At 36.7% G+C, this 21,171-nt stretch overlaps 1 protein-coding gene across 1 annotated transcript; it reads right to left on the bottom strand.

Moving 5' to 3' along the window:
* Positions 1–1,214: 1,214 nt before the first annotated feature.
* On the bottom strand, positions 1,215–10,073 carry tbx20 (T-box transcription factor 20). Its single transcript, XM_081389410.1, has 8 exons — positions 9,613–10,073; positions 8,315–8,561; positions 7,842–8,006; positions 7,384–7,492; positions 6,646–6,804; positions 6,269–6,345; positions 4,273–4,385; positions 1,215–3,394 (listed from the first exon to the last, which is right to left on the bottom strand). Exons 1-8 carry the CDS (start codon positions 9,737–9,739, stop codon positions 3,054–3,056), a joined length of 1,338 nt encoding a protein of 445 aa, XP_081245536.1. The 5' UTR covers positions 9,740–10,073; the 3' UTR covers positions 1,215–3,053.
* Positions 10,074–21,171: the final 11,098 nt, after the last annotated feature.

Below are 21,171 nucleotides of genomic sequence, written 5' to 3'. Positions count from 1 at the left end.
CAATTTATATGATGAACGGATTAAATTTAGGCTTTTATACACATATAAACATTCATCAACTCACACAGTTGTGGTAAACGAAGCTCAAACATTTTCGCTTGACGTGCGAGAACCAATGAGGTTCATTCTCATGTGCTTCAGCAAGAACCAATGAGGTTCATTCTCTCACGTCAAGCAGGTTCGATTGTGCTTCTGTTTATGTTCGCTGATCAATATCAACCTGATCTCACGGGAAAACGTACAAATTCTACAAGGTGGCTAATTCGTACGAATTCATACGACCTCTTTGCAAAATCGTACATATTTTACGAATTGCCCAATTCGTACGAATGACCTACCCCTGACCCCGCCCCTAAACCTACCTATCACGTGGGTTTAGAAAAATCGTACAAATTCGTACGAGTGAGGTCGTACGAATTCGTACGAATTAGCCCACTTTTTATCATTCCTACGAATTCGAATTGGCGTGAGATAGTGTTGCCAATATTCATGTGTGAAAAAAAAGATTAAATCTGTTCATCATATAAAGCGATTGGATTTGGATTAAATTTGAACGAAACTCCTCAATTCATATGGATTAGTTCCTTTTACGATCTCTAATCTCTTTATGAACTTTTTGAAGCGTCAAAAGTGGTAGCCTAGTTAAGTAGACTAGATGTCAATGGAGGGACAGAAATCTCTCAGATTTCATCAAAAATATCTTTATTTGTGTTCCGAAGATGAACGAAAGTCATTCGGGTTTAGAACGAAATGAGGGTGAGTAATTAATGAGACTTTTTTTTTTTTTTTTTGGGTGAACTATCCCTTCAACTTCCTAAATGTACAACTCTCACAGGCTTCAAAGAATGAATGATCATAAAATTATTAATTCAAATGATTTTATGAATGAATATATGCATCCATACAGGGATAGTTCTCTCCCTTACGGAATTACTAGCGTAAAATGTTCATGAAGGAAATTGTAGCCTACATAATTTGCTCCCTTTAAGAGAATATAAGGTCTTTGAGTGGAACAGAACCTCTTTACAGTTTATAAAACAGAATGAAGATCTGTAAAATCATTATGACCTGCATGAGTTTTGTTATTGTTAAATAAAGTGTTAAATATAATTCCACATAGGCTATTTATGTTTGCTGTCCATCAGTTCATTTAAAAAAAAAAAAAAAAAATTAGGTATATGTAATAAAAAGAAAGTAAATAAATGGTTAGTTTTGGCTGTTTTTATTAAATAAATTGATGCTTAAATTAATTTTCCTCACATTTCAGTCATATAAAAAATAAATCAGCTTTCAATAAGATGTCATTTTACATTATTATAGATTACGCACAGGTTAAATTTGTTAATTTTTTCCTCCTTGTTTTTTTAAATATACTATAAATCAGTTCTATGCAAGTTTCATAGTGTAAACCTAAAATGTAGATTAATTTCAACGTGGTATATTACAATTGCTTATAAAATGATTGCAAAGGCAGCATAACAAAAATGCAAACGTAAAAATCACACTCTCACAACATTATTTTTGGGGTGATATATATTTCTTTTTGTTTACAAATAACATCTATCATTGCTTCAAATATTACATTAGCCATATCCTTTTCATAGCTGAAATAAATATATTGCACTTAAAAAAGGCACCAAAACAAAAAATTGTCAGACGTCTCCTTATGAGTAGGATACACCTGACTTAAAAATACACACAAAAAAACAACAAAAATGAAATAAAGAGAAAACATTTGCTAATATATTGCAACTACATAACTGTTTGTACAGTCTGTTCATAACAAATCAAAGGGCTTGAAAATGGTGCTTTACCTTGAATTTCACATTGAATTTGAATAAAACACCCTGAACCCTAAAATGCACAACATTATTTGCATTGTGTGGCTCTGTTTGGATGGTTGTGTATTTATGCTCATCTGTCCTGATTTGGTCAAATTTGAAGGATAAATAAAAGACAGTGCCATCATCATTAACTTCCTCACACACACACACACACACACACACACACACACACACACACACGCACCAGTTCCTCTTCATCTGGCTATTACGGCTAGTGCTGTTTCTCAGTGATTTGGTTACAGGATGTTGATGAATTGTCGTCGATGTGACTGTACAAATAGGACCACTCCAGCCACAAATCACCCAATTTCCCTCATTCCCCTGGAGAAGACGAGCCTATTATTTAAAAATTAGCCCATTATTTACAGGTGTAGACTTCCTGCAAGCTGGCTGTCGGCAAGCAGCCTTGAGTGGCTAAAGATCAGCATTCGCTCTTCTATCAGCCAGTTCCAAAACAGAAATATGTGCATTTTCCTCTGGATATTTGGTTGCGACTTGTCGCCTCACAGTGTCCGCTGCTTCATATCAGTTGCAGTTCACCCTCATTTTAACAGAATTATGTTCATTTATAGTTTTTCTTGCTGAGAACAGAATAGCAACTTAAATATGAAATACAATTAAATGCCTTTAAGTTTTTTTAAAGAAGATACTTATCTGGCCAGAAAGATAAAACCAACCTGTCCAACATTTTTGAGTCCACATATATAATGTTTCCATCCAGTATTGCTGTTTTCAGAAAGCACAGCGCCCTCTGGTGTCGACCATTTGAACAGGAGGGCTGAGTGGTTGGCAGCTCCACAGATATCGTATCATATCATTAAGAGGTGATGGATCATGTGGAATGAGAAACAGCAGTTGTCCAGTGTAACATTCAGCGAGTTGCGTTCTCCCTCATTTGACTCGGAGCGGCGATAAAGGCGTGAGATGAATCGTTACAGGTAGCATAAACATGTCTGCAGATGAAAACTCTTATCAACGCTAAAACCTCGAAGTTCTAAGAATCCGTGTCCGTCGGGCTCATTCGTTCGCTTTTTCTCCAGCGTAACTGCAGGAAGCAGCACGTCCGGGTCGTTTGGTAATGCCCTGTCAGTCAATGTTATTTACATGTGGTTCTTCCTTTCGTGTAAGCGTGTTTTGCGTGTGTAAGGGTTGCCGTATGTCTTCGCATGCTGGCGATAGGGAAATCTTATCAGGCTGAAGGGGCGGGAATCATACGAACGGTGTCATGACCGTGGAAGAATGCCGCAGTCCCTGGATGGCGGCGTAGGGCCCTTGCTGGAAATAGTGGTGGTAGCGTGGCATGTGGAAGGAGGGGAAGGTAGGCCCGCTGCCCTGCATGGAGCCAGCCAGGGCGGACGGGGTGAGAGGCATGCCCAGGCGACTGTAAGGGGGTAGAGAACCCTGGATGTGGTGAGGAAGAGGACTGGCCAGGGACGCCGTGCTGGTTCCGATGGCAGACAGAGACTGAGGGTGCTGAAAGCCTGAGAAACCAGATGTGGTGGTGACCCAGGAGCTGAGAGAGAGGTTGTCCGATGCAGTGAACGCCGAATCTGCAAAAGGAAAGAATTCAATGTATAATTTGTACCATAAAATGAGCATATTTAGGGCTTAATATAATTTTTTTCATTTTTGCAGCAGTAAAACCTGCTTTAATTGGTTAACTGATAGTTCCAGAAGGGCGTTTTTGCCCCAGAAGAACCTGTTTTGGTTCCTCAAAGAACCATTTTATCTTAGTGTGAAGAATATTTTAAACATCTAAAGAAAATGTTTCCACTATATTGAACTTTTTGTGGAATGGAAAGGTTCTATGGATGTTAAAGGTTCTTCATGGAACCATCAATGCCAATACAGAACCTTCATTTTTAAGAGTGTACCATATATGGTGAAAAAAAAAAATGTTAATGGTATACCATTGTATTATATGTAATTTACTTTTTATGGTAAATGGAAGTAAAAACTATGAATTGCCATATAATTTACGGTATTGAAACTGTGGCATTACACATTATTACATTTTATAATTTTGTTATTAGTAAAATACTTTTGTGTTACATTTTATATTATTTAGTTAATATTTATTTTCTTGGATTATTTTAGTGTAATGTATGTTTCCCTGATGGTGCTTTGTATTTGTGTGAGTGTACCATCTATAAGATGAACTCATGTTCATCATGTTTTTCTATTTTACCTGTATTTTTATAGTAGTTATCACTACATTTTAAGGTACGAAGCAGATTTTGGTAATTTGGTATTAACATTATATCGCTTGATGAAATATACGGTTATAAGTTAGCACCAATATGACATCCTGTAATACAGGAAACATTGTCACCTTATTTTTTACAGTGAATTTATGGTATCTATAGTTAAGTAAATTTAGCAGGATATATTTACAGTGTACAGGACTGTTACAGGAAGATGTTCTTACTTCTACTGTGTGCTGAGTGTCCATCTTCCCCCAAGGTGTCCTCATCACCAGCGTAAGTCCGAATGGGCGACCGGGCGTAAGAGTGCTTGTGGATCAAGCTCTCAACACTTTCCCTACAGCAAAACCAAAAGACAACAGCCCAAAATATATCTCTATATTCACAACCGCTTACACAAAATCATGTGATGTGGTTAAATGTGCATTTTAATAAACTAAAACATTATTTTTCAAAGCATCACAAAATATCTTCTCATTTAAAGGGACCGTTCATCCAAAAATGAACACAACTGAGCACATTTTAAAGAAAGTTTTAACTGTTTTTGTTCAACATTGGACCCCATTGACTTTCACTGTATGTACAGAAGAAAGAAAGTCATACAGGTTTGGAACAACCATAAACCATACATTATGGTGTGAATATGCTAATTTATTGGTACAAATAACACCTCCAATTTATCTCTCTGCAGGTTCCCGCGTTCACTGCATCAGTTCAAACTAGCTTGAACAACATGCACATAAAAATATGTTAACACACAGAGAGAAGTGTGTCTGCTAGCCTTGCAGTAAGTGCATTAGCTCCTGTTAGATTAGACTCCTCAGACAGGCTGAGATGGTCTGCATCACGAGAGCCATGCGTCCACATTAGCCTCCCAATTAGGTTAGGAAAGTGCAATATCTGTCAGCAGCGCAATACAAATATGTGTGTTTTTATCTGCGATGCGCTCCCGAGGAGAGGGGCCTCGCAGCCCTACAACTTGGGTGGCTGTTTTCAATCAGTCACGGGGCCCAATTGAATTACGCTGTGTTTTAGTGCAGTGCCCGACTCCAGACTAATGCGATTTCTGCAGCTCCCTGAAGATCAATTGATCAGATCTAATTCACAGCCCTTCCAAAGAGAAAAAGAAATAGAGAGACGGAGAAAGAGAGAGAGAGAGAGAGAGAGAGAGAGAGAGAGCAGGATGCATTTTTGTGTGGTATTTTTGGCAGTCATTGACTTTCGCTTGTTCTTTCGTTGGGGTCTGAAATGGAACTTGCTGGCAAATGTTTAACTGGAATGCTAATTTGAGAGCACATTGCCAAAATCGGTCATTTCCAGCATTTCTAGCTTTATCAAATTATTTCTGGGTCATTCAATTGCTTTGCTCGTGAATCTTGGGTTAGAAAAGTCAGCGATACTGATCATTTTTCTTGTGCATTTTCTCGTAGTATTTATATATATGTTAATATTGACTTAATTAAAATATATGCCATTTAGAGATCATATAACACAAATTTACTAGTGGGTCATTCATAAGTGTATATACAATAAAAAGGGGCAACCTCCAACTATTACTTTTAGATGCTATAGCTCAATCTGATATAAATCTAATATTTGTTTTTGTTGGTGTAATTTGAGAGCACATTGCCAAAATTGGTCATTTCTAGCATTTCTAGCACGTGGGTCATTGTATTGTTTTTGCTTGTGAATCTTAGATGAGAAAATGAGTGATACTGTGACAAATGAGCGCATTTTCTCTGTTAATATATATTTAATGAAAATATATCATATATTATTCACTGGTGGGCTAAAAGTGAATTATTATAAAAGTGTAAATGAATAAATAGATATGATTCTGTTGTTAAACAATTTTTTGACTTGAATCAAATTTATTTTATTATTGATTAATTTATTAATTTTACCACATGAGCCAAACGTTTAAGTTAACTTTTTTTTTGCTTATTTTCTCTTCCCTTCATTGAACCAACCCACCCACACATGTCTAGGTCTAATGAGAGTCTAATGAAAAGCCACTTGTGCACTTGTTAATGAGTTTCGCTGAACGTTCCCCCCACCACAAACACACACACACACACACACACACACACACACACACACACACACACACACACACACATGCTTCACTCCCCAGAGCAGCTGCTCCTCCTTCTGCAATCACTCACTGCACTGAACACAGGTCAGAAATCAACACATGACCAACAGCAGAATTCCTCATACCTCTCCATATCCGTGAGTCTGGACGAGTCTCTGAAGCCTTTGGCAAAAGGGTTGCTGTCAATCTTCAGTTTGGTTATCTGTAGCGAAAATCGGAAACAACTAAATTAATCCAGCAGATCTTTTCCTCTCCCACATGATGCCATAAGCATTAAATTAAACATAAGGCCGGATGGGATGACTGATGTCTTCCAGTAAATTGTTCTGCTAAAAGTGAATCAATTTTAAACTGCTGCCAAAAAATACGTAGGACTATAATTTACAGCAGAATAAAAAGAGCTAATGGGTATATAAAAAACATACATCTAGCATTCTTGCATAAATACTGGCTTTTCTGGTGCCTTACTGGGAAATCTGTAAACTGGTTGATTTGTACTCACCAGCTGGTTCTGGTAAGCAGTGACTGCAGTGAAAACTGTTTCAGTGAAGACAAATGTACGAAACTCCTCAGACTTTAGGTTAAGAAGTGATGCTGTGTGATCTTTCTTCTTGATGATGTGAACTCGGGGTTGGTACTTGTGCATGGAGTTTAGGATGATCTGTTAAAGGAACGTGAGAAAAAAAATTGTGATTTGCTATATTTAGGCTATACATGATTATATATTATATAATAGTGTATATTTCAATAAAAGACCAAGAACAGTTTAATAAGCAAGAATTGTGCAAGAACTGCATGTTTATAAATGTGTCTAATCAGAGTTTGTGATATAAATACATATAAAAACAATAATATCATGATTCCCAAACCCTTGGAGTGTATTAAACATTTAAATAATTATACATTATAAATATTATATATTAAAATTATTATATTAATTCATCAAACATTATTATAAATAAAACATTATTATGCGTCATCAGCCTAAGCATATCAAAATGTTGTGTTGTATTGTATATCAGCTTACTGAAAAACGAATGGTTTGACTGGCAAATCTGTAGCTACATCATATATTGAATCATATTATTTAAAAACACAAATGAGAGAATTGGACATAACAGGCAAAATTTCTTCTGTTCACTTTACATTCCTAGCCTACGCACTATTCTTATTTATTTCATTAGGCTGCTACACAGAATAAAATGTAAAGCCGCAATTGCACACTGTTTATTTGACTTACGTGTCCGTGTTGGTCCAGTTCGTTATTTGTAAGCTTCACTTTTTCGAAGGAAACCATCTGTTTCAATAGCTGTTCTCCTGTAAACGGCGAATCTGGATGCACATACAACCTGTAAAATAATAACAGAAAAAAGTCGTTTGTTTATTTATATATTAATCATCCTTATATTAGGCCTACATTTCGCAAAATTCGATTTGCATTTGAATTCATATCTATAAAACAAAACCTTTTGCGTAAAAATAGACACAGAACGTGCGAAATTGTAATTTGTTAGAATTATCCGTACACATTCGAAGCGAATTAGACCATCAACATAAAAACATCTGATTCGTTATGATTTATTCCCTTTTACAGCGGCCGTTCACAATTTAATGATTAGAAAGCAACTAATAATAAATTAATAAAATAAAATAAAAACAGCAAAACAACGCGTGCACGTAATATAAAAAGCTTCCTACCTAGCAGGTAACGGTGGATCTGCCTTTCCCGCCACAAGCCATGAGGATCTGTGGTAGGCATATCGATATCTTTTATTGTCCACTGGAACGATGTCCATAAGAACGATATATTTGGCGTCCGGATCCACTCCGGAAAATGACACGCGAATTGTCGGAAACATTCGCCTGTTGAAGCAACGTAAAGTGGCATTTACGTGAGTAAACATAATTTTTGAAAGAATAAACTGGTTCAAGTAGGCCTATGTGAAACAGACAAAAAATGAACTTGAAAATGAAAAAAATGAATTTTTTTGGCAAAAAAATGAACTGAAGAAGCATATTTTGGATTCTGACAACAGAAATAGGCAACGTTTTTAAATAAGTATAATAGCCTTCAAAAATAATAACCTAAAAAGCAAATAATTCAATTCATCTAATAGGCTAAATTCGTAAAAAAAAAAAAAAAAAAAGTCAAATCATATCAGCATTTTTACCTTCCAGATTTTGTGATAATCATTTCCGTGCCGAGGTCGTGAAATTTGTCCCACAGTTCTTTAGTCTCGAGGCTGCAGGAGATCTTGGCCATCTCCTCGCTGGGCACGGTGGGGGTCGTCGGGATGAGCGGCTCGGTACATAACGGAGCTCCGGTGCCGGTGACGCTGCCGCTGAAGTCCCCGTGGGTTTCCAGCGAGGGCAGGTCGCCGAGGTTTGGGTGGCACGACGACTTTTCCACGAATTGTTCTAGGATTGAAAGACCAAACATTATTAAATAGGCTATATAGCCTATATGTGCAAAAATGTATTGCAGTTGGTGTTACAAAATATATTAAAGTCTGGGACTGTACAGGTTCTAATAAAATATAAAATAACCATATAGCTAGACTACAGGAACTTAGGCATAATACCGTTTGCATTATTTGCTTTAATATTGCATAGTTAGAATATACGATATGAAATGTAAAAATTATTGCATTTAGAAACACTTAACATCGCTATATTCTTTATAAAACAACAAAAACAAACAATATAATGACCCAATATAAATACAAATACTGTGGGATATTTTTATTTGCTTTTTTGTTTAAATGCATGGATTTACTATATAGGCTATATGTATTTTTTATTTTATTTTATTTTATTTTTTTACATTTTCATTAATATCTCTGAAATGTAGGCAAATAGGCCTTTTACAAACTAGCCTACAGAAGCACCAAAAATATTTTAGTGCAGTGGGCATTAAACACACCGATATTCATGTTTTTGAATCTTATATTTAGCGATAGGTCAATTAAGACATCGTTCTTATTTTGATTGTAATGTGTAAATGTAAAAAATAAAATAAAATAAAACTGGAAGGCATATGAGATGGTTACGGTTCACCTATAAATTTAAATCTATTGATTTGTCAGGAAATCATACAAAACCCTTAGTCAGATAGCCTACAAAAACTTTTTAATTTCATGTTTTCTTTTAGCCTGTATATTTAAAAAAAAAAAAAAAAAAGATTAGGAACAGAATTACTAGGCTACTCATATTGACAGGTCACCAATTTACCCAATTTACAATATTTACAATTTTATGACCGCAAGAGCACTGAAAGCCTGTGTAAGTACTTATGTAATTTATTTATGCAAGTATTTATTCGACCGATGCACATAGCCTATAAAGGATGTTTGCCTTTATATAAATACTGCTCTAGTTTGACACTGATGTTACCGTGCGCCTCACGTGCAAAACAAAACACAAAACACTCGCCATGAAAACTTTGACTCGTTAAATAGTCAGATCTTACCCAGCGGCTTGATGGTATTTTCCTCCGACTCCTTGTCCTTCGATTTCCCACTTGACATGAGTGCGGCTATGGAGAAAGCGTTCGCCCTGGAAGAGAGCTGTGGTTTTGGGGAAGAGGTGTACTCCATGATGCGGGTGCTCAAAACTATTCTCAACAGCACAAATGTCCAGATGAAGCCCCGAAGTTACTTTAAATCGCAAGATGATACTTCAGTCAGGATTGAGAAGATTGCAACAGGCTGTTACTTCCAAAGCGGCTGGGACATTATGTGTGTCCTGCTCCAGTCACCTTCTAGTTCTCTTGCACAAGCAAGGTTTTCATTGTAAGTGTTGGGACACTTGCAGTCTCCTTAATTTCACTAGCCCCTCCGTCCTACACAGACACGACCAATCGTTGTGCTGCTTTTAGATCATTGGCTCTTCAACACTCTCCGAAGTGAGTTTATTTACAAATCCTACTACGATGAAGGCTCGGTTCATGAATATTAATTTATTCACGTAGCGTATGTGTTTCTGATTTGCTGAAAGAGTGACGTTAGTGAGAGGGCGTCAGTGAGCTGGCGAATCATAACGAATACTTTATTGTGAAGGCGTGGCTTGTTATGAATATTTATGACCTTTTGTGACTGGATGCCTCAAGGTTACCGTTCAACGTCATAAATTACATTATTCATATTCACGAGTTCATCATTGCGAGCTCGCCTTCTGGGCGCTATGATTATGATTTCAATGAAAGGGTCTCATCATGGTCAGACCTGAGAGAGCCGTCAAAATGCTAAATAAACTTCATCAGTTTTACAAGTCACATCTGTCTACACAAAAAGGCTGGTTATGTATTAGCTATTGGAAACCTAAATGTTCACATTTTGTGAGGAAATTTACAGACCTTCTTAAGAAGACAAATGTTTTATCACCTATCACAATTTAGCTAATTTTATTTAGCTATTTTAAAATCCAGACGTTTTTAAAATGTTAAATTATTTTTCTGTAAAGTAAAAAGTAGGCCTATTGTAATAATTTTAAATCCTCCATTTATACTGCTTGTAATTGATAAATTAATTTGACAAGAAAACAGTAGGCTAAAACAAGAGTAAAATAGTATAGTATATTATTATTATTGTTATATTTTCTGTATTCACTAATTCATTCTTTATCTGATTATAGTAGGCTACGTTTCTGTTTTTTTTTTTTTTTTGCGTTATCCTTTTGAACTTTTGATAAGAATAAATCCTGTCTAGACGCCACCTCAAGCCACAGCTCTCCCTTGATGCCAAAATTGAGACACAGGCCCTTTGTCAAGTCAAACACTTGGTAAGCTTATGCCGATCAAGCTTGGTGAAATCATTAGCCTACTGCAGATTTAAACTAACACGTTTTCCACAAATAAAGCTCTTGTCTGTCGGGTTATGCCTAACCAGTTCAATTTAGCGTGATGGGACTTTTTCACTTATTTAAATATTCATGTTGAATTTATTTATAGCACAATAACACAATAGCTTACAGGTAGCCTATCCGTTTTTGATTATTTCCTGTTAATTCACCATTGATAGGCCTACGTGCTTTTTGTAGTCTGTAAACAAAATATATATCGTAAAAGCGCTGACTCTTGTGTTTTTTCCGCTTGAGGAATCACCTCATCCTCAATGTCACTCTCTCTGGAGAGACGCAAGAGCCCCAGATCTACAGCGTTTAAACCCATTAAGGCGACACTCAAATGCAAATCCAATGCTGCAGATATATTATAAGGGACCTTGGCTGGAAAAATTAGATTACTCTGCAATTGCCAGCGGATAATGTGCTAAAAGCTTTCCCACTTAGCGTAACTTCTTACTGAATATTATTCACACTTTAGGGGCCGATGTGCCAGCCGACCAAAGGCTACTTTTAAAGATACGGCAAACCCCCGAAACGTGCCCGTCAGGTGCAGTGTTGCCATGTCCGCATGTTATCAGCGACTTTGGCCTTACAGTCACGGCTTTGCTAGCGCTTGGCAGAAAGTGACCAATGTAGTTGCCAAATATCACCAACTACAACATGTTATACCATTATTAATGGATGTAGTTTTCCCCTCTTGAATTTTAATAATCTTTTTGAGTGTGTGTGTGTGTGTGTGTGTGTGTGTGTGTGTGTGTGTGTGTGTGTGTGTGTGTGTGTGTGTTTAGAGCCTATATATATATATATATATATATATATATATATATATATATATATATATATATATATATATATATATTGCAACTCTCTATTGACTTTATCGAACCACTTTGGTTGTTTTCTTGTGAGATCTGGCAACACTGTTTAAGCATGTAGTAGGCCTATTCCATACTGGCAAAAGTAGTAGGAACGTAACAAACAGGAAAACACCTGACGGATACATTTCGAGGATTGCTGTATCATGGTCTGCAGTTAACAAACGACTGTTATAATAATTTCTGTACATCAGACGGGGATCATATAACGGTGGTGAGACAATTCAGACAAACTTTACAATTATACTTTGGAATAGGCCTAAAACGAATGTGCTGTCTGTGGTAAACAATGTTGTTATGAATATATTTAGGCTATGGAGTCCAATCTAAACGGAATCCATATAGGTGCATTGATTTCATCCCATTTAGCCAATGTAAAGGCCAAATCATATTGGGCCAAGAAACTTTACGGGTGTTTGTTTTGTTGGATGAGTGTGACAGACTGAGTTATGTTTCCCAGTATTATTGGCCGGTTTCACAGAGAAGGCTTAATTCTAAACCCAGACTAAGATGCATGTTTGAGCTGTGTGTATATATATATATATATATATGTATGTATGTATATTCTTATATGCTGGTGACTCAAAAGTAAAAAAAAATTCCAGGTACAATATTGAAATCTTTTTTGGACAGTTGTTAAATCACTTGAATTTTTGAGCTGTCAGATTATTTCAGATTTGGTGTTCATTTTGTTGGTGTTTAGAGTATTGCTTTATATCCAAAAAATATACATCAACAAAATAAGTTATGTTTATGCATATGCACTTTTTTATGTATAATTATCTCATGAAGTGTGAATTATATTGTCACCATTAAAATTCCTGTTAGGCCTATATTAAGTGGATTAATTATATAGTGGATTAATCCAGAGGCGTGAAATACAACAATCATCCTTCATTCAGAGGCCTCAACAGGAAAAGTAAAACATTCGGTCAGCTGTACTAAGTTGCCATGGTTAGTAATGACCTTAAAATTCTAGGGCAGCAAAATAAGTCGTGTTGCATCAGGCTAGTTCTAAGAAAAGTAGAGAAGCTTTTCCAGTTCCCCCTTTACTTCCAAGGCATGCCCTTCCCAAGCTAGCCCGGGCTGACAGGCATGCATAGGCCGAGCCAGTGCCTCCGTTCATATGACTAATTAGACAAGCTTCACGCTGCGCTGTTCTTTTTGATGCTGAGCTCTAGTGCTAATTGCCACGTCCGTCTTGGGGCACATAGAGGTTAAGTTCAAATGCAGCGCCGGCTCACTGCACTCCTCCACCCCGCCGTCTAAACCGCCCCTTCCCTCTACCCTTTTTTTGCCCTGACCTGGGCCGGGACCGGAGCCTGTTGGGGACAGGCTTGGGATCAGGCGGTGTGTGTGCAGGGAGCACGGACTGTAGAGGATAAGTGTTCGGAGGAGAAGGAGGGGTAATGCGGGGAGGGTGTTGGACGTATCTCAGATTAGGCTCATTAAGAACTGAAAGCGAATGAGGTGTCTTTGCTCAAGCAGCGATAAATCAACCCAGGAAGTTTGAGTCTGACCTCTTGCCTTCTCATCACCTCAGACCCCTCTGTGCTTCCAGCTTGTATCAGGGCCCATCAGAGGGGGAAGGCGGCCCCAAGTAAGAGTGAAAATAGCTTCAAGTCATTAGTCTTGTATGAGTGAGTGAGAACTTGTCAGAGTGCTGCTCATAGTTTGGCTAACGCTGGTGCAACGGAGCAAGTAAACAGGGTGCCAATAACACTGATGGATGTGGATTTGACTTCTTGAGGGTCACCTTTAACACTAGTTGTCTTCAGTTTACACCACCCTTACTTTCTACTGTGGTCATTGTTATGTTTATTTAAATCAAAGCTAAATCATTTATTAGAGGATGACTCTAATGTCCCAAATATTTTTGATTGAGAAATTTGGATTTTATTTTTATTTCATTTTCTAAAACATTATTCATCTTTCATAATGCAGTGGTTCTCATTGTCTACAGTGATTTGCAAGGTTATTGGCTCATTTATATTTAAAAAAAGTTGTAATTGAACTGATTAATCAATAATAATAAATGCTTATTTTGTAAATATATGTTTAATTTGACCATTTTTAAATTTATTTTATACACACAAAATAAACAATTAAAGAAATATTATATATAAATAAAATAATTGATCAAATGGATTGTGAAGACTTTAAAATTTTTACAAAAGGTTTCTATTTCTTCGTTCGAACTTTCTATTTTTCAAAGAATCCTGAAAAAAAATGATCACTGTTTGCACAAAAACTGTTTTCAACATTGATAATAATAAGAAATGTTTCTTAAGCACCAAATCAGCATATTAGAATGATTTCTGATGGATCATGTGACGCTGAAGACTGGAGTAATGATGCTGAAAATTCAGTTTTGCATCACAGGAATAAATTACATTATAAAATATATTCAAACAGAAAAATTACAGTTGAATTGTTTCAGTATAAAAGTGGTCTTCCACCTGAAAAAGTGCCAGAATCACTCCCATGCACTAACCTAAAGGGTTAGTTTAACAAAAAAGAATAAAATCTGTGATCATTTACTTTACCTCAAGTCTTTCCAGCACCGTAAGACTTTCGTTTATCTTCGAAACGCAAAGTCCCCCTGTAGTCAACAATTGTATTCCTTATTTATCCCCTTATAATTTAGCCCCGCCTCCACTCACTCACACCAGCTCAGAGATCCACTCGGCCAACTTTACTGTTTTATTTTGGTTGACGACATTATAAAACTAATAATGTGTTACTAAAAATAACGCTAATAATGTGTTGCTCATGTTACACAAACCATGTTCCCGTTCACCATCTCAGTCTGCCTTCTAACAATCATCAGCAATGCTTTGAACGATTCAGAACATCAATGGAGAAAGGCATATAGTTCATCATAACATCGTAATATACAGTACATCACATAATTCCCCTGCTATATTGCTAAATGTTCCCGATTACTCCCCTGCTTTGCAGCATAGTTAATGATATGCTAAAACCCGCTCGCATATTGACGTGATTGGTTACAAGGTAATTTGTGACATAAGAAACACCTGCGATTTGAGACTCTGCTGTTTTAAAGAGAAAATACTCAGCAATGGTGTTGACTTATGAATTTGCACATGGCTTGTCTTAAAGCATTAAAAACACCACATAGACATAAACAACATTAAAAACTTGATATGAAAATGAAATTTCATATTCGATTTCTGTCCCTCCATTGACAGTCCACTCAACTACCACTTTGTTGCTTCAAATAATTCATAAAGAGATCGTACAACTAATCCATATGAATTGAGCAGTTTAGTCCAGTTTTTCTGAAGAGACACTGTGGCTTTATATGATGAACAGATGCAGTTTTTTGTTTCCAATGAGGCTCATTCTCTGTTTGAGGATGAACCTGTTTAGGTTCACTGATCAATGTTTATATGTGAATAAATGCCTAAATTCAATCTTTTCATCATATACAGCGATCATATCTCTTCAGAAAATTTGGACTAAACCACTCAATTCATATATATATATATTTTTTTATCTCTTTATGAACTTTTTGAAGCGTCAGAGTGGTAGTTGTGTGACAGATATCTCTGATTTAATTTAAAATATCTTTATTTGTGTTTCGAAGATGTACAAAAAGTCTTACGGGTTTGGGAAGACATGAGGGTGAGTACTGTAAATGTTGACAGAATTTTCACTTATGGGTGAACTAACCCTTCAGTGTAGTTATCACTTTAGTAATCATGCCGGAGTGAACCATCCTATATCTGCCCACGTCTGTGTCCTTCCAGAGAGTGTTTGTGTGTTTGCGAGAGTGTGATAAAAGCGTTGGCATGGGCGGCAGTCTCTCCATGGTCACACCGGTCAACATGTGCTCCTCACAACCTTCAAAGGTCCCCATCAGAGATGTGATTGGATCTCTCTCACTGCCTCTGTCTTTCAGCTCTCTTTATCTCTTTTCCTCCCTCTCTCGCATTGGCAATAGGAAGCGGCAGGAAAAAAAGGAGACGGCGTCTGTCCTTCCCCTCCCCTCCGCTCATTTGCTCTGAGATGCTCTCCTGTCCGTACATGACTATCGGACATTCTCCTGGTCAAACAAGTGTAAAATCTTTAAATGGGAATGTTTGACTTTGCCACAGCCATGAATAATAGAGAAGCCTGGTGGTTAAAAACTGTACTAATGTGGTTTAACACACTTGCGAAGGAAGAATATGAGCGGCCCATCCCACGGGGGAAAGGGTGTGACAGAGAGAGGATGTCTGTGATGCTGAAAGCCTTTTTGCAGCATCACACCGATGTTGTTGAGGTTTTAGCGGCAAGCGTGCGGTGATAAAAGCCATCAAGACTAGCAGGTCTCCGGTAATACAACGCTGCAAACTGCAGAGGGACCGGAGCCTACAAACATCTCTTTAAGGAGCACTTTAATTGTGTTTCTACTCGGCCGCTTCTGTCCCATCCCCCTTGTGTCTCTCCAGCGGTGATCACATTTCTAAAAAGGACTAAAGTGGTAATCGTACTCGACGCTCTAAACTCTGGGCGTTGACTTGGTGTCCTTTCTTTACTTTGACCTCTGCTTTTGATCTTTTCTCTTAACTTCCACAGATTTTCACTAGCACAAACCGAAGAACATTTTACCACTGTCTGCTGGATAAGTGTGCAAACTGTATTTAAAGGGTTAGTTTACTCAAAAATGAATATTCTTTTTTCATGTGGAACACAAAGTGAATAATATTGAATGTTTGATATGTGCTATATTCCCATTGTTATGAGTTTTTGAAATGCATTAACAGACCAACCTTATTATTGAGTAAAAAATCTTTCCGCCAACCATAGTTCAGAAATCTTATTCGCATATTTCAATATGCCACATGCATTTGATGTTAATGATGCCGAACACCATTGATTCTTCATTGTCACTATGCAGTGTTATTTTAGTATTATTTATGTACTGTTATAATTTTTATAAATATTTTGAATGAGATTTTTTTTGTATTTTCACAGTTTTATATTTTTTTATTGGTTTAAGTTTTAGTAATTTTATTATGTGCTTTTGTCTCTCTTTTTTGTAGTTTTTTTTATATTGCCATTTACAGTTTTTTTTTTTTTTTCAGTAATTCTAATGCTTCAAATATACATTTATTTCAGTAAGTTGCCATGATAAGATTTATAATTTGTTTAGTTTAAGTTTTTCATCTAATACTTTTATTTTATTAGCTTTTTTTCAAATAACAAAAATGTCTTTAATAGTTTTAGTTTTAGTTAACAATATCACAATAGCCTTGTGGGCAGCATGCCTAGGTTCGAGTCCCGGCCCGTGGACCTTTCCCGGTCCCGTCCCCCTCTCTCTCTAACTTCTCTTCCTGTCAACTTACTGTCCTGTCATAATAAAGGCAAAAAACGGCAAAAATAAATCTTAAAAAAACAACAACTATCATGTGATTTTTTTTTTTTTTTTTTTATTCAACAAAGTTTTCATATGCAAATTAGTTGGTGGAGTGGAAGCTTTTCAGTGAACTATAACTTAAATTTGTTTCTCCTCACACAAAGCTATTGCATGGCTTCAGAAGAGTTTATCATGCTTTCTTCGTTCTTATGGATCTTGACAGGCTGTGGTCACTAATGTTCTTCAAAATGTGTTTTGCAGTATTCCACAGAAATCAGTCAGTGGTACAGATTTGGAATGATACGTGGGTGAGTAAACCATCACAGTCATTGATGAGTCATTCATTTTCACTAGAATAATCCTTTGAATGTTTTAAAAGATAAAAATCCGCTGTCCTGATGTATTCAAGTCACGTTAGTTTATGGAAGAAGCTCAGTTCTGCACTGTAGGGACATTCATTAAAATACAGAACAGATTAGAGGCAGAATTAGTATGAGCATTATTTTTCTCAAATGTGCCCTTCTCAATATGATAACTCTAATTCTGAAGATGGAGAGCAAGGAGGATATTTGTGAGGTGCATGTGCAACAGGGGCTGTGGTGATCATTTTCAGCCCAGCTCAGGACAATGTGTTGCATGTGCAAAGAGCTTCTGTTAGTATTTCTGACTTTAACCTTTGCTCTGTTTAAGCGTCTCTCCTGGGCCTTTCTCTCCTGTCACTCACAGCCTTCTGCTGTGGTTCAGGAACGCTCTCCAGGTTGCACTGGTTCAGGATTCTAGACTTATACATTGTTACAAAAAATTATGTTGTATTTTGAACTTTCTATTCATCAATGAATCCTTAAAAAAATGATCACGATTTACCACCCAAATATGTATATTTTATAAATATGGATATTTTTCTTACAAAAATGCATTGCATCGTTTTAGAAGGCCTTTATTATTAACCCCCCTGGAGCCGTATGAATTACTTTTATGATGGATGGATGCGCTTTTTTGGCCTTCAAAATCTAGGGTACCATTCAATCCCATTATAAAGCTTGAAAGAGCCAGGATATTTTTTTATATAACTCAGACTGTGTTCATCTGAGAGATTATAGTCATATACACCTATAGGATGGCCTGAGGGTGAGTAAATTATGGGATCATTTTTGGGTGAACTATCTCTTTAAAGTCAGTTACATAAAAAGGCAGATGTGCACCCTTACCATAGATTGAATTGCTTGTTTGTCACGTAAGCACAGTCTTAACGCCAAATGATTTAAAAAATCTTATCAGATTTTCAAAATGTGAGAGACCACAAACATGACGATAAAAAAAAAAAATCATAGAATTAACAGTTTTGTGCCCAAGACAGCACACCACACACTAACAGCATTCACAAACAACTAGAGTCCTAGAGATCTTGTAGTCTGTGGGTGCCTTAAGTTTATGTAACTGGCCCCAGACTGTTTGCCCCAAAAACAACCCATAAAAGTAGTCCAATATGTTTTCTTTTGTTTTGAACAGACAGAAATTTACATCTCCAAAACATCTCCTTCTGTTTTTCACAGATGAAATATATGTTTGCAACAGCATGAAGGTGAGTAAATGATGACACAATTTTCATTTTGGGGGGAACTAAGGAAAGTGACTTGTTTAAAAAGGACAAAAACAGAAAGAATTTAGAAAGAGTGAAAATATTTATCTGGCTCTGTTTATGTGTGCGGATTTCACACACTTTCTCACACATGAACTGTATTAATTTAAGAACTGTGAGGTTTTATCGAGCTCAGTCTTGATTTATGTAGGGTTTTGCAGGCTGTCGGATTGAGCCGCTACATAGTGTGTCCACCATACGCATAACACAAGTGGAATTAGTCATGACACTAACATAACATTTGAGAAACTGTAGTTCAGTCAGATTCCAATAAAGGCCCATTGTTTCCCTGTGTTGTTACCTCTAGAATCTAACCAATGTCAGTCTCATGCAGAAGCCTTTTCTTAAGTATTTAGCAGAGATTTTCTCAGAGATTTGCCCTAATACACTTTACAGGGTCAAATACAGCCCAATGTGAGTGTTGAAGGGACAAAAAAAAAAAATTTATTTCAGGCTTTTGAAGGTATTAGCACAGCTTGTGAATTCCTCCTACTCTGTTCAGGGTGTTCAGGGGCAGATATTACACTACAAATACAAATTTCTATAAATTATAATACTTTCTGTTATGTTTTATTTTTATCCTTCAGTGAAATATTATAATACTTATTTTTAATATGACATTGATTTCAAGAGAATGACAGAAATTTCTAATATATATTCTAAAAATGTTGGTACAGTGTTAATTGGCGTAACCTCAGTTCCTTTGTAATCTGTCAAAATGTCAGATTTTTAACATTTTTAATTTTAAATGTGATCTTTTGATTTTGGGACATTTCAGTTAGGATAACCTCAGGTCTTTTGTCTGTCAAAATGATAAAGCATTTTATATTTGTTTTTCAAATTTGAAATTTTTACATTTTGGTACATTTCAGTTAGCGTAACCTCAGTTCCCCTGTCAAAATGACAACGGTTTTAAAATGAGAAATTTTAGATTTTGATACATTTCAGTTAGCATAACCTCTGGTCCTTTTTCTGTCAAAATGACGAAGCATTTTAAATTTGTTTTTAAAAAATTCAATGCGTTTTTAAATTTTGGTAGATTTCAGTTAGCGTAACCTCAGTTCCTTTGTAGTCTGTCAAGTGTACGGGTGAGACCAAGAGTGAAGGTGTGAAACAGACAATGCACTGGTATTCATCACTCCATGACTGACATCTGAGGTCAAGCCTCTGTTAACATGATGAAATGTTCTCTTTAGTTTAAATATACGCTCAATTAAAATACTGCTAGAAAGGTGTGGGGGAGTGTGGCGTTGAGCCCATTTCCCCCTGAAATGCCCCATGCTGGGCACTCTCTCTGGAGGGGAAATCTTGCTGATTAGTCAATGATTGAGTTTTTTGTGAGGAGGGACAGAACCAAAAACTTTGAGGATAAGACAAGTGGTGGGAGAGAGGGTGCCAAGGGGGACGTGAAGACAGGGAGGAGGGGAGGTGAGGCCGAGGTACAGGAGGGCTTCCTCGTGCCTCCACTGGAGCAGAAAATCTCTCTGAAATTGGTTAACGTGCAGACGGCCTTCATCTGTCGTGGCAAGGGGTCATAACTAAATCTCCCCCGCCCCCCTGGGCTGCGTCCATTACCACCGTTGTTTGTCAGGCACATGGGGCTGAGAGTGTCACTGCTTCCCAGACGTCCCGAGTGTGGCTCATTTAGCGCTCAAATACTCCGGTTGCATTAGCACTCCATGAAAGGCGTGAAGTAAACACAGACAGGGACATTCACACCATTACAAACTGCTAGATGTCTCCTTTGCTCGTCCTGTTGCTCTCTGACAAAATATGAGTAGAATAAAGAACACTTAGTTGCGGTAAGGTCTATTTGAGTTGTATTTTTACAACTTGTGCTTGTATCTTTAAATAGCATGATGTCACGTGAATGGGATTAGGACCTCACATGATGAGGATGGAACATAACAAAGAACCATTAGACACAGTGAATTGTACCTGTAGGTTATTGTTAAAGGGGAAGTTCCCTCACTTTCATGTCATTTGAAACCACTGTTATTTTTATATACTTTTAATATTTTGAATGGGCTTTTATTTGTATATATCAATTTTTCATTTTAATTTTAGTTTAAAATCAGTATTTCATCTTAAACTTGTTTTATGCTAGTTTGTCTATTTATATTTTGTCAGCTTTGTTTTAATTAATAAAAAACTACGTTATAGTTTTAGATAAGAACACTGTTTTAAACCTGTATGTATTTCTACAAAATAGTACTGGACCCCATTGACTTTCAATGTATGGATAAAATTGAGACAAAATAATCAATAATATAATGTTTCTTATAAGAAAGAAAGTTGTACAGGTTT

Source organism: Scardinius erythrophthalmus, assembly GCF_964197995.2.
Source record: "Scardinius erythrophthalmus genome assembly, chromosome: 16".
NCBI lineage: Eukaryota > Metazoa > Chordata > Actinopteri > Cypriniformes > Leuciscidae > Scardinius > Scardinius erythrophthalmus.
This window is presented reverse-complemented; position numbering and strand designations above follow the sequence as displayed.